The sequence below is a fragment of the Colossoma macropomum genome, unplaced genomic scaffold (assembly GCF_904425465.1).
Source record: "Colossoma macropomum unplaced genomic scaffold, Colossoma_macropomum, whole genome shotgun sequence".
Taxonomy (NCBI): domain Eukaryota; kingdom Metazoa; phylum Chordata; class Actinopteri; order Characiformes; family Serrasalmidae; genus Colossoma; species Colossoma macropomum.
The window spans coordinates 14,568,573-14,595,880 of NW_023494809.1; the positions used below are offsets into that span (position 1 = coordinate 14,568,573).

Consider the following 27,308-nt stretch of genomic DNA (forward strand, 5'->3'; position numbering starts at 1 on the left):
TTGGGCTTATGTGTGCTTGGACCCGCTCATTGCCGCTTGCGGCTATATTTATTATTCTTTTTCTCCGATAAAACGAATCGCCCAGACCAAACCGTAAGTCCTAGAGACATGAAACTTGGTCAATAGGTAGTAGTCCCTCCCGCTACTCAGGTTCGCGAAATGAGCCCAATCGGCCTAAAGGTGGCGCTATTGCGCAACACAACGCGTTTGGCTCCATAATTCCTTCCCCAGATTTTTGCCAGACATGACATATTTTTTCCTGATTCCTTGGGTCCAACAAAACAACTTTGTAATTTGGACCATTAAGCTCCGCCCACTTAGATTTTGAGCTAATTTGCATAATATACGAAACTTACTCTTGCGAACTAGTCCTACAGTTTTCATCCAATCCTCATGTTTTTGGTGTCAAAAAATTCAGAAGAGCCTGAACCTCAATAATTATCCAGCACATTTTTAATTCTTTACTCAAAATGGCTGCCATATGCAAATTAATCCTTCTGGAAAAATCAAAATAATTCTTATTTAATTGAAAAATCTGTAACTCAAAAATCCTTCACCCAAAAAATTTGAAACTTGACAGGCTTATTCCTAATGAGACTCTGAGGTAGCCTATCCATTTTTGTGCACATTGGTCATTAGGGGGCGCTGTAAATGCTTATTGTGCCTTAATAGCTGTTTCTCAGCATCTGTAATCAAGTTGAAACTTTGCAAGTATCATCTACTAGTAAGACTTAAAATGATTCTTTAAGGACACTTTGATATATTGAAATTTATGGCCGCCATCGGCCAATAAGCTTTCAGCAGCCATTTGACAGGCTTAACCTTGGCCAATCCTCATGATACTTGACAGCTATCTCTATCTCACCACCTTCTAACAACCTGCGAAGTTTCAAAACATTTGGCCACTAGGGGGCGCTATAACTGAAAATCAAGTATATCTTGTACAGATTGTCATTTTTGGTCAAATAACTTAGATGACCTCATGCAGTGCAGTGCTCCAAACACTTTTATCATTACAAGTCTATTAAAAATGTGCTTACTTTTTTTTCAATCATTAATTGTTTGAAATTAGCACTCTTTGAACTAGTCCGTGGAATTTGAAGCTAACTTCTCAAAACTGGTCTAGAAATACTCTGTAGCCTCTCTAGGTAAATAATTATCCAGCACATTTTCCATTTTTTGCTCATTGTGGTCTCCCTCCATCACTAAATCATTGCAGCTATAGCATTGCTAGCTTTAATTGCTATAGCTCATCAGTCCTTGGTCCGATCATCTCAAAATTGTAAGTATTTTTATAAATTGAGACTCTGATGTGGCTTCCAAAATTTGATCCTGATTGGCCAATAGGGGGCGCTTTAGCACTCAAAAACACCTAAAATCTTTAAAAATGTTGTTACAACAATACTACAAAGTCTACAGACAAATCAGAGGTGTCATTTGATTCAGTTCACTGGTCTGAATCACTTTGTATTTACATGTTATGTCATAAATTGTACTCCTTCTCTGGTACTTTGAATTATTCATTTAAAGACTACAGCTTGTAATACCAAGGTCAAAAGTTCAAGCTGAACAAAACTCGGTGAACATCTTTGACAAAGGTCCCTGATCAATTTTCATAACACTTGAAGACCTTTGGACCAATTTTGACCCACTTTCACTGAGGTCCTTTATGCTTAAAGGGCCCTTATGGGTCCATTGGGTCTGTTTATGTCCTGCTTATCAAAGCCTTTAACATGGAGAAACAAAATACTTTGCAAACACAACAAAGACAGAAATTTTTAACATTACTCAAATATTTCTTCAAACCTTTTTAGATCAGTAACTTGAAATATAAACATACATTAGGTTTAAAGCCCCCTGCTCCTAATTCATGACAAATGAAGGCCTGTTGAGGAACTCAGACCTTTTTTCAGGCTCTCTGCCTCAAAGTCCCAAACTGCATTAGGCCTTATTAGGTCTTTTGGCTCAAAGTGCATGAGAGCTTCTTGGGATATGAGTGCTTGGACCCGCTCATTGCCGCTTGCGGCTATATTTAGGGTTCAAGCATGCAATGCATTGAACCCTATTGGAATTGTGAGAATTTTTCTTATTATTATTATTATTATTTTTCTGCCCTGAAACGGAACGCACAGCCCAAACCGTAAGTCCTAGAGACACCAAACTTGGTCAATAGGTAGTAGTCCCTCCCGCTACTCAGGCGCAAGAAATCAGCCCAGTCGACCACAAGGGGGCGCTACAGCGAAGGCCAACGCGTTTGGGTCTATATCTCCTAAACCAGATTTTTGCCAGACAAGCCATATTTTTTTCCTGATTCTATGGGTCCAAATAAACCTTTTGGCTATTTTGATTATTTAGCTCCGCCCACTTAGATTTTTCGCAATACTGCAAAATGTGCGAAACCTACTTTTGCGAACTAGTCCTCCAATTTTTGCCCGATCCTCATCCATTTGGTGTAAAAAAAATTCAGAAGAGCCTCAAGGTCAATAATTATCAAAAACATTTTGAGTTTTCCATACAGCATGGCTGCCATATGCAAATGAACCCTTCTGGATAAATTCAAAATAATTCAGAATTAATTGAAAAATCTGTAACTCAAGAATCCTTCAGCCAAAAAAAATCAAACTTCACAGGCCATGTCAGTAGCCCATTCTGAGGTAGCCATTCGATTTTTGTGCGCATAAGTAATTAGGGGGCGGAGCAACAAAAACAGGGCATTTTCTCTGCAGCCGTACAACCTATCAAGCTCAAACTTTGCATCCAGCATCCTCTCGCCAGTCTACAAGTGTGCATTTAAGGACGTTTGGATACATTGAAATTTGTGGTCGCCATCGGCCAATAAGCATTCAGCAGGCCATTTGACAGGCTTACCATTGACCAATCATGACGAAACTTGACTGGTGTCTATATATAGCCACTTTCTAACAACCAGTCGAGTTTCAAAAGATTTGACCACTGGGGGGCGCTATTTCAAAAATTTCATATTATTACATGTTATTACAATATTATTACAATTTTCGCCTAGAGCCTATTGTACTACCATGTGACAAACAATTTTGCCACTACATGTTCATTAAAAATCTGTATCGTTTTTTGTAATAGATAAATGTTTCAAAACCCTACTTTTCGAACTAGTCTCTGGATTTTGATCCAATTTTGTCAAAGTTTGTCTAGAACAATTCTGTGGCATCTCTATGTAAATAATTATCAAAAACATTTTGACTTTTCTACTCAGGGTCATGTGGATTAATCACCAAATTCCTGCATATGTGGCATTGTTAGCTTGGTTAGCTATAACTCATCAGTCATTGATCAGATCATGTTCAAACTTTGAGTATTTATACAAATTGAGATTCTAATGGAGCACACCAAGTTTGGTCCAGATTGGCCTTTGGGGGTGCTTCAGCACTCAAAAACACTGAAAAATCAATGAAAATGCTATTACAATGTTATTACAATGTCCACATATATACAAATGGTGCCATGTGACTCAGTCCACTAAGATGAACAACTTTTTAATTACATGTTATGTCAAAAATTGCACTGCTTGTCTTTTATTTTGGATTATTCATTCAAAGATTTCACTATACAAAGACTTACTATACAAAGGCTTGAGGCTTTTCTAGGCCTAATATAATAAAAGCTTGAGGCCTTTTTAGGCCTAATGGGCGAAACCAAAACCTTGAGGCCTTTTTAGGCCTAATGGCCTAAACCAGAAGCTTGAGGCCTTTTTAGGCCTAATGGGCTAAACCTGCAGAAGGACCCATACTGCTGTTGCGTGCTTGAACCCGCTCATTGCCGCTCGCGGCTATATTTCTTATTATTTTTTCCGCCCTGAAACGGAATGCACAGCCCAAAACGTAAGTCCTAGAGACACCAAACTTGGTCAATAGGTAGTACTCCCTCCCGCTACTCAGGCGCAAGGAATCAGCCCAGTTGGCCACAAGGGGGCGCTATAGCGCAGGTCAACGCGTTTGGGTCTATAACTCCTAAACCAGATTTTTGCCAGACAAGCCATATTTTTTTCCTGGTTCCTTGGGTCCAAACAAACAACTTTGCCATTTGGACCGTTTAGCTCCGCCCACTTAGATTTTGAGCTAATTTGCATAATATGCGAAACCTACTTTTGTGAACTAGTCCTACAATTTTTGCCCGATCCTCATGTTTTTGGTGTCAAAAATTCAGAAGAGCCTGCAGGTCAATAATTATCAAAAACATTTTGACTTTTCTAAACAACGTGGCTGCCATATGCAGATGAACTCTTCTGGATAAATTCAAAATAATTCAGAATTAATTGAAAAATCTGTAACTCAAGAATCCTTCAGCCAAAAAATTTCAAACTTGAAAGACACATTTGTGAGTAGATTCTGAGCTAGCCATTCGATTTTTTTGCGCATATGTCATTAGGGGGCGGAGTTAATGCTACATGGCTGTTTCTCAGCATCCGTACATCCGATCAAGCTGAAACTTTGCAGATACCATCTGTTTGCCAGAGTACAAGGGAATCCATAAGGACAATTTGATTCACTGAAGTATATGGTCGCCATCGACCAATCAGCATTTAGCAGGCTTTTGACAGGCTTAACATTGACCAATCATCTTGAAACTTGGATGATCTCCACATATAGCCACTTCCTAACAACCAGTCGAGTTTCAAAAGATTTGACCACTGGGGGGCGCTATTTCAAAAATTAACATATTACATATAATTACTATTTTATTACAAGTTTGCTTGAAATTCCTTGTGTATCATATGTAGTATGTTATTCCAAACAATTTTGCAATTGCATATTTATTACAAAACTGCATAGTTTTTTTGTAATCAGTAACTGTTTAAAAAGCCTACTTTTCGAACTAGTCCCTGGATTTTGATCCAATCTTTTCGAAGTTGGTCTGGCAAAATTCTTTGGCATGTGTAGGTAAATAAAATATCAAAAACATTTTGACTTTTCTACTCAGGGTCATTTGGATCAATGAATTAATTACTGCGACCATGGCATTGTTAGCTTGATTAGCTATAACTCAACAGTCATTGGTCAGATCATGTCCAAACTTTACGGACCTTTACATGTTTGGACTATAATGGTGTGTGCCAATTTTGGTCCAGATTGGCCTTTAGGGGGCGCTTTAGCACTCAGAAACACTTAAAAATCAATTAAAATGCTATTACAATGTTATTACAAGGTTGACAGATAAATAAATGGTGCCATACAACTCAGGTCACTCACATGAACAACTTTGTAAGTACATGTTTTGTCACAAATTGTACTGCTTGTCTGGTATTTTGGCTTACATTATATGAAGCCTTATTATACAAAGGTCAAAAGGTCAATCTGACCAAAACTTGGTAAACATCTTTGGATATGGCCCCTGATCAAGAATCATATAATATTGTGGCCTTTTCACTAATTCTGACCCACTTTCACTGAGCTCATACTTTACTTTAGTCCTATGTTCCTATTTTTCATCTTTTTCAACTTTACACGTATTTTTGCCTGTATCTTTTGATCAGAGTGAGATAGAGACAAAATTCTTTTTTCTGCTGATTCCTTGGGACTTGCTGAACAAGTGCATCTTGGTCAATTTTTGCCCCAGCCCCTTAGTTTTTGAGCTAATTTGCATAATGTGAAAACCCTATTCTTGCAAACTAGTCTCAGGATTATTTGCCAATTTTCATCAAATTAGTACCATAAGATTCAGAAGACACTGATCCTCAAAAATTATCAAAAACATTTTGACTGTTCCACTCAGTGTATTGAGGATCAACCAATTAATTACTGAAAACATGGCATTGCTAGCTTGATTTGCTATAACTCATTGGTCAAACTTTACAGATATGTACATATTTAGACTTGAATGGAGTATGCCAATTTTGGTCCAGATTGGCCTTTAGGGGGCGCTTCAGCACTCCAAAACACTTAAAAATCAATTAAAATGCTATTACAATGTTATTACAAGGTTGACATATAAACGATTGGTGCCATGTGACTCAGTTCACTCACATGAACAAATTTCGAATTACATGTTATGTCAAAAATTGCACTGCTTGTCTTTTATTTTGGCTTATTAATTCAAAGATTTCACTATACCAAGGCTTGTTATACAAAGGTCAAAAGGTCATTCTCACCAAAACTTAGTGAACGTCTTTGGATATGGTCCTTGATCAAGAATGATACCATACTGTGGCCTTTTCACTAATTCTGACCCACTTTCAATGAGCTCCTCACACCAATAGGGCCTTTTATGAGTGCATTGGGGCCTCGTTATGGCCTACATCAAATCAATGGCTTAAATATAGAACCAATCCACTGTGCAAGTGCAACTTCTTGGATGTTCTACAAAGCAGTGTAGATCAGTACATATGAATGCAAACTTATAATGTGTTTAAAACACCACTGCTTCTTGTTTATGGAAACTGAAGGCCTTTTGATGAACTGACTTCTTATCAGTTCTATTCACTCCGCCTATGAATAAGACCCATAGCTTGAGGCCTTTTTAGGTCGAATGGGCTAAACGAAAAGCTTGAGGCCTTTTTAGGCCTAATGGGCTAAACCAAAAGCTTGAGGCCTTTTTAGGCCTAATGGGCTAAACCTGCAGAAGGGCCCATGCTGCTCTTGCATGCTTGAACCCGCTCATTGCCGCTTGCGGCTATATTTATTATTATTATTATTATCTATGTACATCTGCCGATGCTTCCAAGGACATCACTGATGATGTGTCCAGAAGTAAGTAAGTAGTAAGTTATATTAATTTCTATAGCAAATTTAAAAATAACTCTTGTTGCAGCAAAGTGCTTTACACAGGTAAAATCATAAGAGGTTAAGAGGACAAGATAAAACAAAGAAGAAAAACAAAAGACTTTGTTGAATCCAGCAGGACAGGTGTATTAAATTATTACATTTGGGCAGCATTGTTGCAAAGATGTGCAAATTTAATTTAAATTAAATTTTAATTAAATTTAATGTGATGGCAGATAACTGGAGCGCAGGGATGCAAATAGAATGTAAACATTTCATTTAGTGCCTGTCGCACTGATTTTCAGGTAATATTTATTTAAATATTGCTCATAAACTACTATCGCTTTCAATTAACCGGAGGTCTAAAATTTATACTCATCAGTCCATAATACTCCACATCTCAGATGTCCAGTTTTGGTGTTTCCCTTTTCAGTAGTAGCTTTTGACAAACTTAGATTCTTGTCTTACGAAGTCTTGTATGGTCCTCTTACCTAGCAGAGTTTTTTCACCCTTACACACAAAGTCAGATCCTCAGGTCTACATTCACTGGATCCACCACTGGAAGCAGATCTTTTAGTGTCATGGCTTTTAAATTTTAGAATAATCTCTCCTCATCCCTTCACGAAGGTTCATCTGTCACATACTTCAAAGCGTATCTCAAAACTTATTTTTCTCTACAATTTCACTCTCCTTCTTCATCTACACACTTACAATAACAAAAGAACAAAAATGGTACCCTCTTAAAAAGACGGTTCTTCAGTAAAGACAATGGGTTTATATACAACTCAAAGAACTATTTGCATGTTTAATGGGTTCTTTGCATGGTGAAATGCTTCTTTCGACTGATGGAGAAGTGGCAAATACCGAAGTACAAGTACTTTTTTAGGTATCTGTACTTTACTTGAGTATTTCTGTCACTTAATACTTTTTACTTTTACTCAATACATTTTAGAAGAAAAATCTGTACTTTTTACTTACTATTTTCAAACTGCCTTGTTACTTTAGTCTTATTAATGTATTTATTAATGTATTAATAATATGATATATTTTTAATCATGCAGTTACATTCAGGTACCTAATAACACACAAATCAAAATTCTACTGAGAGAGGGGGAGCGGAGCCTGTGATTGGCTACTTTTACGGTTACAAAGCCCCAGACGTGAGCACAGGGGAAAGGAATAAAGAAAGATACAAAGCAACAGCGTTGAGCTAGCGCTTACGGACGATGCATCTTAAAAAAAAAAAACTGCGTCCCCAGCCTTACTCAGTGCTGGAGTGGGTGATCAGGAGAGTCAAGAGAATTCTGCTCAAACTATGACATTCAAGTGTATATCGGTAATACAATAATTTAGGGTTAGCTTAGATGAAGCTTGAGACAGCTTCAGTTTCACATCTTTAATGATGTAGCAGTTGCGTTCAGATGCCTAGATGAACGATAGCGTGCAACTGCCAGACTTTTTAAGGTGGAACAGAAATTTGAATAAGATGACTTCAGCCTCGAGAGATCAGCGCGACTGTGTGAATCTGGCCACAATATTATCCAGTCTGCCGCTGGCTGACACAATGGGCAGCTCTTCTGAGTTTATTATATTTGCTTTGATTTTTCAGTTCATTATCAGGGCACCAGTTTGTGAATTTTAAGCTCCAGTTGCTTTAAAAGATGAACTGGTTTTCTTCCCGTCCAAAGCCGAAAACATCGTCGTGGTCGGTTTTCTGCAAATTTGGTACTTTTCTGCGGATTTGGGTTTGTGAAAAAGTCAAAGCAAACATCCAACATTACTTCAGTGCATTAAGTCATCACAGGTAAGACTCTAAATAGACCATGAACATGTTTCATATCCACCATGGCAATATGCTTTTGCCTACAATTATTAGGTTTAGGTGTTTAAGATTGCTGTGTTTTTTTTTCTTTGTCTTTACACATCAGCTGTTTAATTTAACGTTTGTATTCTATTCTATTATTTTCTAACGTTCATGTCGTCTTCATCAAGTCTGCCCTTTGTGGCAACCTGTGTTTTTGGCTTCGATAATTAGTAGGTTTTAAGTTTGTACATCTGTAACTTTAACTTTAAAGGTTTAACTGTCTGACTAAAACTTTTCATCTTTTCTGGGCAGAAGTTGTGTCTGTAATGAGCATGCTTAATAGTGAAGGTGCTGCAGTGTTGGCTGCGTTTGTGTGAATCCAGCTTTCTGATTGGTTGTTTTGTATCAGGGTGGAAGTGCTGGAATATGTACAGCAATTACTGTACCGCTGACAGCCTATAGCCTGATGTAATGATATTGCAGGACATGAGTGTGGGTGTGTGTGTGTGTGTGTGGGGTTTGGGGTGGGCTGGTCTGTATCATGTAACTCCTGGTCTGAAAACAAATCCCACTCCGGCCCTGGCCTTACATAAATGAATGATCTGATCTGGTGTTCACTGTTAAAATAAAAATCAACAGTTTTTTCTTCGTTGAGATTCCAACAATGTCCATCTCAAATTCTTGTAAAGGAACTGAAACATGTAAACAGGTTTGGGTGCTCTAGACAAGTGGATTTTTGTAGATGATGTCTGCAGTTCAAGTATGAATTATTATGACTGTTATGTATGCTCAGTTTCACAGATGTGTGCCTCTAACCCTCAATCAAGATATTCTTTTTAAAAAATTTAACTAGCAATGATAAAAAATACTTGTACTTTTTTACTGTAAGTACATTTATAAGCATGTACTTTTATACTTTTACTTGAGTAACAAATTTAAGTTGTACATCAACTTTTGTTTGTTTATTTTTTTTTTACTAGATTGTTAGTACTTTTACTTAAGTAAGGGACTTCTGCCACCTCTGGTTGTAGATGGTTCTATGTAGAACCTTTTTGGAAAGAGTTCTATACAGCAACAAAAGGGCTGTTCTATTGTTACAAGTTTGACATAACAATAGAAGAAGCCTTTTTGGTGCCATATAGAACCATATTCATATGTTTTCTGCTGTGAACTACAGAAATGTTGCAGATAGTCTAAGAGTTAGGTCATGTTGTTATTATTATGATTGTTTATTTATTTATTTTTTATTAATATCATTACCTCTTCATAACTGAACTGTTAGTTTCTCTTTTGTAGTTGTTGACAGTTCATTTATTTCATACCACCTCAGGAGCACACTGTGTAACTTTCTGGACATTTACTTTGTGCTTTTATATACTCAAATATGTTTAATTGTCGATTTATGATTTTGACACAGTACCCATAGAAGTTTCTCTATACTTTTTTTCATCCTTGTTCATTGGGTGCTTATGCCATCCTTAAGCACCAGTGGCTGAAGACAAGATGGCCATGACAATTACCTTCTGTCCCGAAAATTAACAAATGGAAGTTTTTTTTTTTTGTTTGTTTCAGGCAAAGTACAAGCAGTCTGGGAAAAAGGCACTATCTTCGGCTTCCTACTTTCTTTTACGAGAAACACGAGAGACACAGCATGCTAAAGAAGTGTCTCAGCTTCTGAGCGAGGTATAGTAGACATCCTTATGTGAACAACACCAACGTACATTCGCTCTAATGTACTCTGTTAATACAATTTGTTTGGTGTATTCTGTCCAGGTTCATGTGAAAATAATGATTAAAAGTTTTATTCCTAGAATAAATACAAGGAGAAAAGCGAGGCAGGGATGTCAAACTGCCTGTACTCTCTGCTACCAGAAACTACAGAAACTCAGTTTGCCAAAACTATGTCTGAACTACTAAGTGAGGTGGGTTCATTATGAGCAAATGTAATTACACTGCTGGTACATTATTTATGAGTTTGTTTGTTTAATCATTATTTATACTGGGATCTCAATTAAGTATTCTGTTTACAGCACAAACAAAATTATACAAACAGGTAATATAGAAACTAAAATAAATCAAAAAATGTATTTAGCACATTCCTGCAGAATAAACTCACTGCCACAGTTAACCTAAAATTAGTCTTTGTAAAACATATAAAACCTACTGTGTGAGCTGAACATAGTTCTGTGGTGGCTGAAGCAACTTTACTCGTGTCTGCATTACTCAGGGAAGAAAAGGAAACTTCCACAGGAATCCGTGCACGAATGAACAAAAACGGTAGTTTATTCCAGACTGTAAACGTGATGAAAATAAATTAAAACAAAACTTTCAAACCATGGTTAGGTTGTTCCAAATATAAGATGCAACACAAACCGTAACGCTAAACACGGTAAGAAAACTGTGTTGCTACCAGTATCCTCTGCAGCTCACTCCCCAATGCCTAAAACATGTCCTGCCCAGCACCGTAGCAGCTTAGCTCTTAAAGTGACAGTGCACCTATTTTCTGAACATAAACAAATGGTGCCTGAAGACATTTGTATCTACATAATCAGTACAAATATCACTTCTGGCATCTTAATACTATATTAAGCAGCAGTATATACATATATACACTTCTTCATAAAAAGTTAATTAACTATTTATATTTACACACATTGCAAAAGATGGTCTTTATGGTTTGGCTCCTACACCTACTGCTAAGCATGATGGGAGGGATAAGTCACCTAAATGTTCTGCCTAGCTGAAGTGCAATAAATACAAATATTTAAAATATAAGTCAAATCTTAACGTCTGTCCAGTGTTGATATTTTGTATTTTTGTATTTGATTAATAAGCATTGTGTATGAAAATTCCTAATTATTACTACACTTCACTCTGCACTACATTAATAAAAAAACACACACAACACTCTGTCCTAATGGGCTGTATGTGCAATGCAGCTTATTAAACAGAAGAAATGTAATACACTGTACTTGTTATATTAGACTACAGAAGTTGAATCTTATTTTGGACATATTATTAAAAGAACAAATTCACTGGAAAAGATAATTATGCTTGGAACATTTAAAGGTAAAAGAGGAAGTGGACAGCCAGCAACAAGAGAAGTGAAGACAGTCAGAGCAACACACACACACACACACACACATATACATATATATATATATATTATATATATATATATATATATATATATATATATATATATATATATATATATATATACACACGTGTGTGTGTGTGTATATATATATATATATATATATATTTATATATATAAATATAAGAGTTGAAACGGTTACCGGTTTCACGGTAAATCGCGGTAAAATTAATGACGGTTAGTAGTACCGTTTGAACTTTAAAGTATCGTTAAAACCGCGGTTGATTACCGCTGTGTGAAAAACTCGGAGATTCTGAGATATTTCAGCCTTCTAAGAAGACCAAGTTAGACGTTTGGTCATGTTTTGGGTTTATAACGGTGCAGAAGTAAAGCTAATTGAAGATGACCACCCTGTCTGCAGAACAAGCCGAAAGAAAAAAGCGGCGAAAGGGGGCAACACATCAAACCTTACGAGTCATCTTCGCGACCACCACCCGCTACTTGCAAGAATGCAAGGTTAACTTTAACAGAGAAGTCTGTGGGGACTTTGAAATAGAACAAATGTCATGGTTTGTGTGGTTTAACTTATGTTTATGGTTCGTTAATAATATAAAATGAAGCTCTGAGTAAAAAAAAAACTGTGAATCGATACTAAAGCTTTTAACACATTTCTGTGGAGCAGAGTCTCCAAAATGAGCTCTGAGTTAACGAGACGCTGCAGAAGTTCAATCTGCACAGCTCCCCTTTCTCATCTCGCTTGCAGTGGTTACTGTCTGAGAAGAGAATAACACTGTCTCAAATCACTTAATGTCCCCTACATAGGGCGCTACTGTTCAAACACGATCATCATTAACAAGCAGCTGAGTTTTAAATAGGGAATTTGTAACCTGTTGTTAAAGTTGATTATAGATGACTTAGTCGAACATTCCATGCACTCTTTGGGTGAAGGATTTGCTATTTCATGATCCACGAAGTGCACTACATAGGGAAGATAGTGTGCTTTGAGACGGGACCTCGCGCGAGTAAACACTGTGTGCTGCTTTTAGGAAAAGCAGAGTTTCAGAGATTAAACTTTAGGAGTGTTTCTGCCGCAGCTCAGATGCGCGTTAATTTTAAGTTATGTTTTAGTTTTAAATGTTTTTAGAGAAGCAGCTCCACAGGTGAAGACACGCTGTGTGAGTTGTACACTGTCTGCAGCTCACAGCACGGTCACACAATTCCTCTGTGATTTTGGCTGTTTTTCCTGGTGCACTGTATTGATTAGGGGTACAGCGCCACAATGGCACAATAATACTGCAGTTGCAGTTAGGACAGAAATCCCCCGAGTGCAACACTTCTTAGAAGTAGTAATTTTCCATTAAGACCCACCTCAGAGTTGGTCGAGATTTAATTCTCTATGCAGGGAAATCCCTAGTTATTGTAACTAATAATAATAATAATAATAATAATAATAATAAAATAATTACAACAGTAATAATAAGAATAATAACAGTAATAATAACAGTAATAATAATACATTTGCTATTCTTTTGTTTACAGAGTATTACAAGTATTGTAAGTAATACAAAAGTAATACTAAAATTGTATTGACCTTATTTTTTAATGTTTATGCAAACAGAAAGTGCATATTGCTGCCAATTCTATTTGTGTTAATATAAAAGTTGGTGAAACGAGTTTCAGTTTGTGTATCAGTATTTATTTTTTAATTTATTTTACTTTTAAACACATTTGAACATCGTGATAATTTTGGTCATGATAATCGTGATGAAATTTTAATATCGTTTCATCTCTAATATATATATATATATATATATATATATATAAAAGAAACATTGCACATTGTATAGAAAAATGTTGCACATTGTTCTTAATGATAGTATTACTGCACGGTGTAACAGGAAATGTAAACTTGACACTGGTGAATAGTGATAAAGTGCTCAAGTGATGAGAACACTGTAAATATTGCACAGAAAAAATTAGCTGCAATTTTATATTTAAGACAAAGTTCTAATAGAAATGTTCAGACAGTCTGTGTGTATGCTCAGGAGTTCACCAGTCCTGATAGGTCAGCATGTTGTGTATTGTTAGAGGGAGTTAAGTAATCTAATGGCCTGTGGGAAGAACCTCCTGCTAAGTCTTGCACCATGTGCTGTGGTTAGTTAGCGTTTGCCAGAGGGCAGAAGGCTGAACAGTCAATGGGCAGAGTGGGTGGGGTCTCTAACTATCTTGGTGGCTCTGCTGAGGCAGCGTGAAGGGTAGAGATCATGTATCGACCGAAGTGGGGTTCTGATGATTCTCTCTGCCGTCCTCATCACTCTCTGGAGGGACTTCTGGGGCCATATTACAGAAACTTCCTTTTTGTCTTTCTGTCTTAACTTAAGATCTGACAGGTCAGTATAAGATTTTTCACAAATTCGTATTACAGAAGCAAATCTTAATTTAAGAATCTTATCTTACAGCATTTCAAGTTAGGAAATCTTAACGTTTCGATTGAAGTTAACAATTAACTGTCGTGTCTGTTACGTAGCAACCGGCCATCCACGCACAGCTTAAACGTAAACATGTACTTAGCTAGTTAGCCAGACAGCTAACGTTAGCTACCGTTACTGAAGTAAAAAAGGTCAAATAAAACTAAAGCGTGATAAACTGAAAGTTAATAATATTGTGTCAGCGCTTCGTGCTGTTTCCAGAGCGTCGCTGCTCCCCGGTTTCAGTTTCATTTCCAAACGCTCTAGCCGAGCGCAGTAACGTTATTCCTCCTAATAAAGAGACACACGTTCAGCTCTGTCTCCTCATTATTCACCACCATCACTGTAATATTATATCTAACGAGTTTTTATCAAACATTAACACCCGATGGTAATAAGGGGACAGTGGAGATCGTGTCTGCAGAGTCTTGAGTTCTTAAAAAAAAACCTCACAAGTCTAAGCACCGTTTTCAATGTACACAAATGTAGCGTCATCATGCTAGTTACAGTAAACTGTGCTGCCTGCCGAGTGGCGCAACCTTCTAAGCGTTGGCCCTATAATCAGGAGATCGCGAGTTTGATCCCACGTGATGCTACAGCCATCTGTGGCCGGGAGTGCTAGAGGGAGTCTCTCTAGGATGCCCCCCCCCCTTCTTTTTCGCCGGCTGCTTATTCGACTTTTCCCATTCCACCTTAAATGGTGCAGCATTTCAGAACGTGACTGCTGCGCCATTTAAGGTGGAACGGGAAAAGTCGAACAAAAAGCTGGCGAATTTCCTGAGAAAATGTCCTCAGCAAAAAATGTTACCAGCATTAAAATAAAAATTAGGATATTCTGAGAGCCTAAATCAGTTTATATGAGGATGATAACCTGCTTAAGGAGGCTGTCAGTCTAATGACATGAATTCAGTGCACAGTAGCTTTAGCTCACATGTAGCAATATTCATATTTCAACTCTTTAACAACCTCATATTTCGGAGGATCCAGTGTTATTCGAGAGAAGAATAATCACAGGACAAAACGTATGTATGAGTCCTAACTAGCGGGTAGAATTGGAGATGACAAAATTGGGGAGAAAATTGGGTAAAAAAAAAATCAGAAAAAAAGAAACAGGCGATTAAAACAGAAGTTAAGACAGCTCTGGGGTTGTTAAGAAAATATTTAGGATATTTTGGCAACTTAGGATATTTCTGTAATACCGTTTTCTTATCTATAAGATAAAATTATAGACTTAAGAACTGTTGCTGTGTAATAGTTTCTGCCTTAACTTCAGTCCTAACTGAAGTTGCCAGGACACAAAGCAGATATGATCTCAGACTTAAGAATTTTCTGTAATATGGCCCCTGATTTGCGGCGGTGCAGCTGCCATACCACACTGGGAGGCTGCTGGTCAGGATGTTCTCTATAGTGCCTCTGTAGAAAGTAATGAGGATAGAAGGGGGGAGGTTTGCTCTTCTTATCCATCGTAGGAAGTGAAGGCACGAATGTGCCCTCTTAACAAGGGAGGTGGTGTGTGTAGTCCATGTCAGTTTGTCTGCGATGAGCACTCCCAAAAACTTGGTTTACCATGGATTGTAAGTGGAGTATGTACCATGTGCTTCCTCCTGAAGTCGACAATAATTGCCTTTTTCTTGTCGACATTTAGTGACAAGTTGTTATTGTCACACCAGATGACGAGTTGGTTCACTTTCTCTCTGTAGGCTGAGTCGTCGTCGTTGCTGATTAGGCCCACCACCGTTGTATCGTCTGGGAACTTAATAATGTGGTTTGAGTTGTACTTCGCACAACAGACATGAGTCATCAGGGTGAACAACAGAGGGCTCAGCACACAGCCCTGGGGGACTCCAGTGTTCATGATGATGGTTTTAGAGGTGTTTCTTCCAACTCGTACTGTCTGGGGGCTGTCTGTGAGGAAGTCCAGTAACCACTTGCACAGTAGGGGTGTCGGTTTCTAATGGGCTGAGTTTCAAGTGCATGTGGAAGACCGTATTGAAGGCGGAGCTGAAGTCAATGAGGAGCATCTGAACATGGTTGTTCTTATTCTCCAGATGGGCCAGACTCAGGTGAAGTTTGTCGAGCATTGTCGGGAGTCTGGATGTTATGTGATCTCTGACCAGCTTTTCAAAGCACTTCATCATGATGGGAGTGAGTGCTATAGGGTGGTAGTCATTGAGTATTGATGCTGGTGACTTCTTTGGCAGTAGTATGATAGTAGTGGCCTAGCACGAGGGAACAATGGCTTGGCTCAGGGAGGTGTTATAGATGTCTGTGAGGACATGTGTCAGTTTCCATGGGTTGACCCTGTGTAAGGTCCTCCAGACATCAGCTGGGTCGAGACAGAGTACTTCATTTTCCAGACTGAGAGGGGCTTTTGTTACTGTGGTAGTGTTCTTTTCCTCAAACCGGCTGAAGTAGGTATTGAGTGTGTTGAGGAAGTCAGTATTGTCATCACAGGGTGGTGGTGGGGGAGACCTGTAGTCTGTGATGGACTGGATACCTTGCCACATGCGCGTAGGGTCTTTTGAGTCAGTGAAGTGACTCTGGATTTTCTGACCATAAGCACGCTTTGCTGCTCTCACACTCCTGTTCAAGTAGGCTCTAGCAGATCTAAGAGCATCTTTGTTCCCAGACTTGAAGGCAGCATTAAGTGCTCTCAGAAGCACATGTACCTCTCTGATGAGCCACCGTTTCTGGTTGGCACATGTGGTGATATTCTTGATGACGGTCACATCTTCCACACACTTGGATATGAATCCCGTCACAGACTCAGCATACTCCCCCAGATTGACGTGTTGGCTTGTTTCTGGTTAACAGTGGCCTGTATGCTGGAATTAGCATAACAGAGAGATGGTCTGAGTTTCCAAGGTTGGGGTGGGGGTCTGCCCTGAATGCTTGTTTGATGTTTGTGTGAACCCCATCCAGTGTGTTTTCTCCCCTGGTTGCAAAGTCCACATGTTATTTGGTAAAATAACCTACCAAATAGTAATTTGGTAGTACTGACCTCAGGTTGGCCTGATATAAGTCTCCAGTGATAATATAAACACAGTCTGGGTTGGCATTTTGCATTGTGCTGACAGACTGTTACAGTGTGGATAGTGCATCTTTTGTGCTAGCACTCAGGGAAGTGTAAACAGCTGTGATGCTAATGGCTGTGAATTTCCTTGGCAAATAACAAGATTGACATAACATAGTCAACATGACCAATTACAAGGTTTTTACGTATAAAATTGCTATGTACTACTGACTACAGCACTACTGACTGTATCTGGCTGTCACTGTAAACAAAATCATTAGGTGTGTGCAAAAAGACGAGTATTCCTTACTTTTTCCATTAATACAGCAGTTTTAGTGTGCTGTCAGCCTGAGCACCTTCATATCTTTCAGTAAAGTTCGCAGTTTATGTATTAGCTTACTGTATCACAAAGAAGCTTTCTTCCATGAGGGTACGTTGTGATATAAGAACGCTGTGTGCATTTTGGGCAGCTGCTTATCAGGTTTTTGTTTGTGTTTTTTGTATTGCTTGTGGTTTGTTTTGTTTTGTTTGTTAGCCTGACTTCTGTTGTCAACCAAGAACTGGCTGCAGTGGTGGACTCATGCTGTTTGAAGGGCAAGGGTACACTGAAAAATAAAAAAAACAGGGACAGTGCAGATGAGATTACATCAAAATGCTAGCTAACTTACCGGCCCCTTACAAGGATGGATGGATGAATGGATGCATGGATGCATGGATGGATGGATTCAACTTTAGCAGCAGTTAGCACAAACAAACACTCAAAGAACCATATGTATGCTTACAGTGTTCTTTGCATTGTAAAGTGGTTCTTCAGCTTGATAGAGAATATATTGTTATATGGTTCTATAGGATTATATAAGGGTGTAACACCCAGCAGGACCCTTTTCCTACCGAATCTATATAAAACACAGGGAACAAGAATGTCTTGGACTATACTCTGAATGAACAAGCAAATGAGAAATATAACAAAGATGGTGTACCTTTTTCTGGTGTTATTGAAATGATGAAATGGTGAACATGCAATGTAAATCAGACAACCCCACCTCTACACAGACATAAGAAACATCCATTTAACCCACAACCTCAGTTCCACAACACAGCCAACACACACAAATACAAAAAGAAGAAAAAAGAAAAAAAGTCTAATTGAGTCCATGTGAGCCTGAGGCCTCACTCAAGAGTCCCAAAGTGTTATTTAAAATAAAATAAAAAAAAAAAACATAGCAAACCAGTCCTTTTTGGAGAGACAGAGATGAGTGGAAGCTGTGTGATAACGAGCTAACCCCACAGTAGAATGTCCATCACACCCCTTTCTTTGAATCTTCTCAGGTTTCTCCCCTTAAATGCCTCTCTTGTCACCAGCAGTTCACAAATAAGCACCAAAAAAGTCCTTCTGCAAACACAGGTATTTTAAAATGAATTTACAGCTGAAAAACTGAAAATATGGCCTGCTAACATAAACCTTAGCTTTAGCATAAACCTCAACCAATCCTCAACACATTCGAGTTAAAAAGAAAAAACACTCACTGAATGAAAAGAGAATGTAAGTTCTTCAAACAAAGGACTGTGTAAGTTGAACAGCAGGGGCTTCTGCACAACAACAGATGCTTGCTTGTTGGAGTCACCATGCTGCTCAACTTCTTCTTTGCCACCATTTTATGGGATACTAGAGACACTGAATGATGAACTGGCTCCCCCTAGAAGCCTGGATGTATAAAACTACATCGCCTCATAACCAAACCTGAAATGCAAATACTGGAACAGAGGTAAATCTGTAACAAGGGTTCTATGTAAAATCAAAAAAGTTTCTTCTATTGTTACATGCTTGACACTGTAGAAATAGCAGAACCCCTTTTGACAGTATATAGAACCCTTTTCAAAAATGTTCTTTATTGATCCATATAAAATACATTCTCCATCAATCTGAAAAAAACATTTCACAATGAAAACAATGCTTTAAGCTTGCAAATGGTTCTTTGAGAGTTCATGGTTCTATCTAGAACCATTGTCTTTACTAAAGAGCCATTGAAGAACCATCTTAACCAACTTAATAATAAACTAAAATATATATTTCCTATCTCAGTGAAAGCCTTGTTCACTGTGACTGGCTCTCTGTTCTGCAGCTGACACTGTATCCATTTAATTTACAACGCTTCTGCTGGCAGTAAGTAAAAAAGGCCACTTGATTGTAATGCCAGCTGAGGTGATTTTGCTTGAAACCTATTTGCTGATAAATATAATTGCAGCATTAATGTCTTTAATGTTCATGTGCTATACTTCAAACTTACTAACTGAAGGGTTTAGCAAGATAATGTTAACATGCTGTAGTGGCTTGTTAGCAAGCTATAATAATCCTCACACAATGTGTAATTTGTGCAAGCTTTGACCTGAATATAGAAGTGTCTTGTGACCCTTGACATTTCAGACCAAGTACAAGCAGAAAGGTAAGGAGGAGCTTTCCACTAGCAGCTTCTCCTATCTGCAACAAACACGTGAGACGCAATTTGCCAAAGAGATGGCCAAACTGCAGAGTGAGGTACATGACCAGACGTGTGTGTGTATTGTGTGTTGGGTGGTTAAGTTGGGTGGGGGTGAGTCACAAGACTAATCTCTCAGTTCTATGCATGTTGCTTTTTTGTGTGTTCTCTCAAACATGCATTCTTATCACAATGATTTCTTGAAAATACATTAAAAATATGTACATAACTTTTTTCCAGCACTTAATTTTTTTTTCCTAGAATAAGTACAAAAGAGAAACTCAGCTGGAACAGTCTAACTGCCTCTACGCTCAGCTGGCCAAGACACTTCAGACTCAGTTTGCTAAAGAGTTGGCATCTGCACTGAGTGAGGTGGGTTTCACAGTGATCTTTGACCACCTGTGTTCTTTGCATGATGCATAAAGCTGGGCCTACACTACATGATCTTTGCACCGATTTTCCCCTTCCGAAGCTACTGACGGCACAGATGTTCTGGTAACGTGAGTGCGCAAATGAGTCAATCTTTAGCCTTCCTTTTGAGCTTTTTTAACATGCCACGCATGAAAGCACAAACAGGTCCGGTCCAGTTTTGCTTTGTTTGTATTATGTGATAAGTGACACCCTCAGTCTGCTGTATCATCTATTGTGTGCTCCATTATGACAAAAAGACAAGAAAGAGTGACATTAAGTTTGTGATGTTTCAGAAATTTGTTAGGGTTTAAAAAATTGTGTGCCCAACTTAATGGGTAATTGTGACATAATTGATGCTTCGTTTGTTTTGCTGGTATGCACCACAAGTTGCAGCATTAGAAGACAAACAAATTTGAAAAAGAAATTTGATTTTCAATTTCAAAATTTGTAGACACCTGCTCATCCAATGTTTCTTCTGAAATCAAAATTTTTAATATGGAGCTTGGTTCAGTAACAAGCCAGGGAACACGTTACACTACATGGTGGTAGCGGCGTAGGCAGAAATACATCTTTGGGTAGGCCTGAGAAAAAGTGGGTAGGTCAACTTGGTAGATACAATTTCCAGGCATGCAGTGTCATAACATAGGCTAAAGCCTATTGCTAACAGCAGGGCAGTCACCATTATGCCTTTTCTAATGCTTCCGTACTGATATAAAACATCAAGACTGTGTCTGCTGACATCAACCAGAAGGCTGGACTCATATAAATCCAACTAACACTTTCCTTCACCAAGCAACAGCACCCATCTGTATAAAGCATGCGCTCACCAAAGGCACAACTTGTGCCTGACGAATATGACATAATTACTTTGAATTACGTTGAAATCAGCTAGCTGAGATACACAAAGACGAGGAAAAACGACACTGCGAACTTGAACACCGAAACCTAATCATTGTACGCTGAAGCAAATTGCCATGGTGGGCATGAAAAATGTTTTCTGAAAATACAGCTAAAAATGCATGTTGAAACCTTCACTGAATCAGGTAATAGTTTCACATTGATTTTATTAAATTGACCTCTTTCTGTCTCTCTACTTGTCTCTTTTTCTCTCTTACATAATAGTCTTCAATGATTACTGCAAAAACATACATTAAAATTATGTTTTGAAAGTCTGTCTCTACCAAGTCCCAATTAACGAAACATAATACCGTTTACTTGTTGATCTCTGCATTATGTTACATTATATACTGTGTCACTAATCTGAGATTAAATAGAGAATTTTCTTGCTTGTTGTACAACATATGTTGGTAACACAATACAAAAACTTTTTAACTACCATTCATTTCTCATTTACTCACTAATATAACCAGCTAAAGAGCTTGTCACATTAGCCTAAACTGAGCAGCTACTCAAACTAGACTAAAGTTTGCTGATGAAGCTGGCAATGTTACAGGTGGTCCATATAAAAACATGTTATGGGGTTTGCATTTTACAGATCTAATCAGTTAATTATTCTCATAAATGCTTATGTTTATATCACACTGTTGTCTTATATGTTAGCCTATTGTATGGGTGCTTCATACCTGAACATCTCAATGGGCGCAGATAATGTAGTGAAGGCTTGATACAAAGCAACAGTTGCTAAGCATTGATGGGAGAGCTAAGGAGAATAAGGTGGAGCTTGAGAGAGAGAGCGTCTTCATTTTACAACAGTGACAGTGCTCACAGAAAAAAAATCAGAATTCATTATTTAAAAAAATGTGGCACCATAAATATTTTTCAAATTTGATGGAATAGATCTGTGATCAGTCTGGCCTAGGCTTATCCGTGGCTGCGCCTTTGCATGTTGGAGGATTGTTGCATTCTATTTGATTGTATTAAGCCACTAAATTTACGACATTGATGAATTACTGTTATTGCTTAATGATTTGTTATTAAACATAATCTTTTCTTTTACTTTCTTTACTTCAAAAAAGGTTATACACTACTATTCAAAAGTTTGAAATCACTGTTCATAGGTTTGGAAACACTGTCCACTCTCATCATCAATGTTTTCCACAAAATAAAAACAGCAAGTTTTTTTTCACAATAACTCTATCATTCGGCTAAGCATGTCTCACTTTATGCTGCAGGTAACCATTACTACGTTTTGAATTTAGAACATTCAAAACCTGAAAATGAACACAATAGACGATTTCTATTAGGTAATTTTGACCTGCAGGCAGTTTTGTCAGTTTCTAAGGAAGATGTATGATAGCAGGCTTACATCAGATTCTGAAGCAGACTGGAACTAGCTAGAAATTAACAGAATACAATTTGGCAAACAAGATGGGCCGTGAAATGCTGTACAGCAGGGTGCGTCAACTGGCAAACCATGGTCCAAATGCAAAACGAGTTAACAGATGGAAAAAAAAAGGTCAGTAAGTTCAAAATTGATGGGTGTCATCAGGGCCGTAACTAGGATCATAATTTTAGTGAGGTCCATTTTGCAGAAATGTGACCTACATCTTGTAGTAAATAAGCTAACTGCCGAATATGAGTGTTACACCAACCATAAGTTTCTCCTTTAGGTTTTTTTATCATTATCATTATTATTTTTTAGTCAACCATATCATTGTTCCTTTTTACCCATCCATAACTGTTATGCATCTTTTCTTTCTTTCTTTCTTTCTTTCTTTTTCTTTCTTTCTTTTTCTTCTATAAACTTTCTTTTCCTTCATCTATAAACTGCTTCTACTCTTCCATAAACTAATTTGACTCCACAGTTATCCTCTTTATTCAATTAATTATATAACTGTTTATTTATGTGTATTTTGAAAAATTAGCTGAAAATACGTGTTGAAAGCTTCACTCAACAAAGTGATAGCTTCAAATTAATTTTACTTCATTTAGCTCTCTCTTTCTTTCTTTCTTTCTTTCTCTCTCTCTCTCTCTCTCTCTCTCTCTCTCTCTATCTATCTTGCATCTCTGTCCTCACTGATTACTGAAAAAGCACACCCTAAACATACATTATAAAAGTCTGTCTGTACCAAACCCCAGCTAATGGGAAAGGTAGCTTCTTATATGGTTAATGAGGCAAAATACAGTCTAATGTACCAGCTGATTTCTTAATAATGTTAGCAACATGACACTATACCATTAATATGCTGGTTAACAGTAAACTTTCTCATGCGGCTGTATTATGTTATGTGCAGGTAACACAATACAGCTTTAATTTCTCATCTAATCGCTAATATGGCCGACTACGGAGCCTGTAGGCTAAACTAAGCAGCTACTGGAGCTAGGGTAAAGCATGCTGATTTAAGCTAGCAACATTAAGAGCAGTCCAACTGAAAAATGAAATACAGATTTTGCATTTTACAATCTTAATTGCGTTCATAAACTCTATGTTTTTACCATAGCAATATTACATGTTAGCCTATAGCATGTGTGCTGCATACCTGAACATCTCAAGAAGTCAAAGTTACACTGGTACTGAGGGGTGTGTAGAGTCTCGTACAGAGATAAACAGAGTAGGCAGAGTAGGGCCAAACCACAGCTGTTCTGACGTCAGCTGAGAATCAGTCACAGCTCATTGGGTAGTATCCCCACACTGAATCCCATAAAACCCTTTAGAAACTTCAGAGGACCTCGGTGTCCTAAATCTAAGTACGAACATTATAGCCACTGATAACATATTGAAGTAATTGCGGATAGCAGCGGTCTCAGTGATTGGAGGGTTGAGGAAAATAAGGCTGAGTTTGGCAGATTTTGATTGGCCATAATACAGTGATAGCACTACACCCACTTTGCTGCCTGTTATATGGACAATGAAACTGCTCCTAATAAAACCACTTTGCATTTGCAACCTGCTTAAGCCCCTGAGTTACAGCCTGGAACAAAACTGGCAATAAAAAACATGTTTGATATAATCTTTTGGCAGAACTGTTCTATAAAAGCAATTGAACAAAAGAGGGAGTGTTTATTTATTTATTTATTTTTGGACTTGTTGTTTTCCCAACAGCAATTTTCTTTTCTTTGCCAAATAATATTATTTTGGCAAGGGTTTTTTTATATCAGTGTATAGTGCATTTAGAAAGAAATGAGTAATTTTTTGTTTCTGTTCTAAACCAGTACACATATAAACAGGAAGGGAAAAAGGAGCTTGCCAACTGCCTCTATGCTCTCCTGCCTAAAACCAGAGAAACACAGCATGCCAAGAAGCTTTCTCAGCTCTACAGCAAGGTACATACATAAACACACACCCACACACACACACATGTACTCACATTGTCTTTGATAAGCTAAAGAGTATTAACCATGCGTTAGGCTGTACTGTCATTGTTATGGTTAGGGATGGATATTTCCTTAATGCCCTTAACTTTTTCTCCATAGTATCTGACTGTTTGATATACACTTAGTGGCTATTTCATTAAAAAGAAGTTCCTTGTAGGTGCACCTTATTGGTGTGCAGTTAGAGACTGTAGCCCATCTGTTCAATTTGTGTTAGCCATCCATTAAGCCTTCATCAGTGGTCGGTTTGCTTAATGGTCAGTTTGATTTTAATCACAGAACCTTTCTTGACAAAAAAATGCAAACTTTGAAAACGTAAGCATTAAACACTAATGCAGTCTATCACGAGAGCTCGTTGTCGTTCTTGTAGTTTGCTTGCTCATTTTAATGCTTGAATCAAGCTGAAGCAGAGCCTCAAACTCCACCACACATTCGAGCTCAGTCCTGAGGTGGCCATCATAGAGCTTCAGCTCCTGTGAGCGTCCGATTCGCACTGGCTAAAAGAAAAATAACTTCATCACTGTTTCTACTCAATAAATCTAATTCTCCTTCCTCTGCATGTTCATCCAATGCTCTCAGTGTTAAATCAAAAAGTGCGTCAGACTTGACATGGTTTCAGTGCGTTCAGTCTTTAAAAACTGACTGTGAAAAGACCTTATGATCAATAAACTTAACATAAACATGAAAAATGCTGCTTTTGATGGTGTTTTTCCGATAAATTAGCATCTAGTGTGACGTTCACTTGTGTGGTGGAGGACAACTTACTGCTGCATATGAAAATTAAATTCTGGGACTGGAGTTTTGTAAAATGGACTAGAGCGTACAAAATAGACAAGGAAAAAAAGATAATTTCTGTGTATTGATTTAGTGGCGGTTATCAGCGTTATACCCACTACCATGTTATTGTCATCTAAGTGCCACTGTTGTGATGAAAATGTATCTGGTCGACAGCAGTCCTGTGCTAAGAATTTGACTAAATGTGGTTGACAAATTGTGGAAGACAAAAGATGGGCTATAGTTTGTGTCTCAAACTTTTTGGTGTCTCAGACAGCTGATTATATTCTGTTGCAGAGTCCTTTATTCTTTGTGTGTCCAGTCAAGAAGAGACAGAAAGTAAAAAAAGGCAGCATGAGTGCTGTACTGGTGTCTGGATTTGGTAAATTTTGATTGTGAAACTGAGTGGAGCGAGCTTGTCTTGCTTTCACAGTCAGTTGGAATGTTGCCATCTATTCTGGTGGTGTTATCACCTGTAAATTGAAGCAACATGAAAATGACATGGCCACTAGATCTTTTTTCCCAACAACAGAGTGTGGTAGCTGTAGGTATTCCAGACCCTAAAATGTTTTTGGAGTTGTAATAAATGTCACTGAGAGATTAGTCTTATTAATTTAATTAGCAATTTCTGATTGAATTTTTTAAAGAAATCTTTTTTCTTTTCTTTTTTTTGTCTTTGTTTTCTATATTTTACTTTTGTTATGAAATAGAAAAGCTATGAAGAAAGAGAGAAGGAAGATGCGAAAGCATGTCTTTATGCCAAGATGCCACAGACTGTTGAGACAGTGTTTGCTGAGGAAGTGACCAAAAATCAGAGCAACGTAAGCATTTATTCTATTTTAAACTGTATCACATCAAGGCAGATAGTGGTGCTAGAAAGTTTTTGAACCTTTTAGAATTCTCAGCATTCTAAATTTATATATTTAAACTACTATGTAATTAGCATGTATTTCACCTTAAGAGTAATTACATCTTCGTCTCACTCTTTGAAACAAATAACACAAAAATATATACTTTTCTTTTCGTTTATTGAACTAAATGATCCAACATTAAATGTTTTTGTTGGACAAAGTATGTGAACCTCTCGAATAATCCGTTCAGTATATGGGATAAATGGAGTCCTGAGGTTCAATCAATTGGAGGACAATTAGGTTAGAAATTTCTGTGGACTGGACACCCACCTGTGAACTGAAGGTGAATCTTACAGCAAGACAGCAACCCTTAAACATACCATTATAAAACGGATAGTTCAGGTCCTAAAATCTGATTGGCAAAGCCGTTGTAAAATCCACTATATATGCACCTTCTCACAAAAACTGAAGTATGAATTACTGTGCCATGTCATGAACAATCCTTGTACTGTTTAATGGAAGAATCTTTGACTTTAATGCTGTTGGAATGGATCACCGAGTGTACTGATGACAGTTTTTATTTATATTGAATGGCTGATGACGTATTTTCTTAACTAGAACTGGGTTGGTCAGCTACCTAACAGGCTAAAAGATGCTAAACAACTCCAACATTAATGAATTAATGTACTTACCATACGATTTACTGTAAAACGGGAATATAAAAGTCTAAAGAATGCCCCTTGTATGGCTTACACGCTTCAAATGTCCGTGTTTCATTCAGAAGTAGCATCAAACCCAAGCTGAATCTCATGTGGCTCTGTACTCAAAAGCTAAATAGTGTGCTATGTAAGTTTTGAAATTCCTAGCTTCTGCAGCCAAATAGTGCATGTTTGTTGAGTATGGATATGGCTAAATCTCAAATGACTCATTTTTAGCGATATTACCCACTGGATACAGGAGCCAGTTTTTCAGTTTCTACGCTGTGCACTATGTAGAGAGTAGGGAGCCAGTTGAGATTCAGACTCAGCATGGGAAGAGGGATGCTGTAAGATTGGTGCTGTATAAGATTTGCAGTGGTAATTTGATGACCAAAAAGTGCTTATAAAGCGAAAGTCTATGCATTACATTGTGCTGTGTTATATTCACTGTTATACGACAGAAAGTTAAAAAGTTCACGAAATGACCGCAGTATACAGTGATGGAAGATGGAACCTTCTTATCCTTATTTAGTGGTCCGTGGTTGCTTGGCAAGAATACCAAACTCTAAAGTAACTACTTTTTTATGGCAAAATACTTTATAATGTTTATATTGGTTGTAATTAATACTAACGTAAATAATTTTCTAAAACGTGTATTTTTACCATATTTTATGTTGGCTGCCATTTCCAGTTTCGCGTCATTCCTAAG

General features: G+C 37.7%; 1 protein-coding gene and 1 long non-coding RNA gene across 2 annotated transcripts in view; one reads left to right on the plus strand and one right to left on the minus strand.

Annotated features, from left to right (window-relative positions):
- LOC118798890 (nebulette-like) overlaps positions 1 to 27,308 on the plus strand; it is a 203,600-nt gene that overhangs the window by 58,933 nt on the left and 117,359 nt on the right. Inside the window, exons 5-10 of the mRNA XM_036558502.1 lie at positions 10,111 to 10,221; positions 10,350 to 10,460; positions 19,542 to 19,652; positions 19,855 to 19,965; positions 24,118 to 24,228; positions 25,761 to 25,871. Of these exons, the coding sequence (XP_036414395.1) occupies positions 10,111 to 10,221; positions 10,350 to 10,460; positions 19,542 to 19,652; positions 19,855 to 19,965; positions 24,118 to 24,228; positions 25,761 to 25,871 (666 nt within the window). The remainder of the gene's footprint in view (positions 1 to 10,110; positions 10,222 to 10,349; positions 10,461 to 19,541; positions 19,653 to 19,854; positions 19,966 to 24,117; positions 24,229 to 25,760; positions 25,872 to 27,308) is intronic.
- On the minus strand, positions 18,089 to 18,758 carry LOC118798891. Its single transcript, XR_005006083.1, has 2 exons — positions 18,644 to 18,758; positions 18,089 to 18,509 (listed from the first exon to the last, which is right to left on the minus strand). It is a non-coding gene; the product is annotated as an uncharacterized LOC118798891 (long non-coding RNA).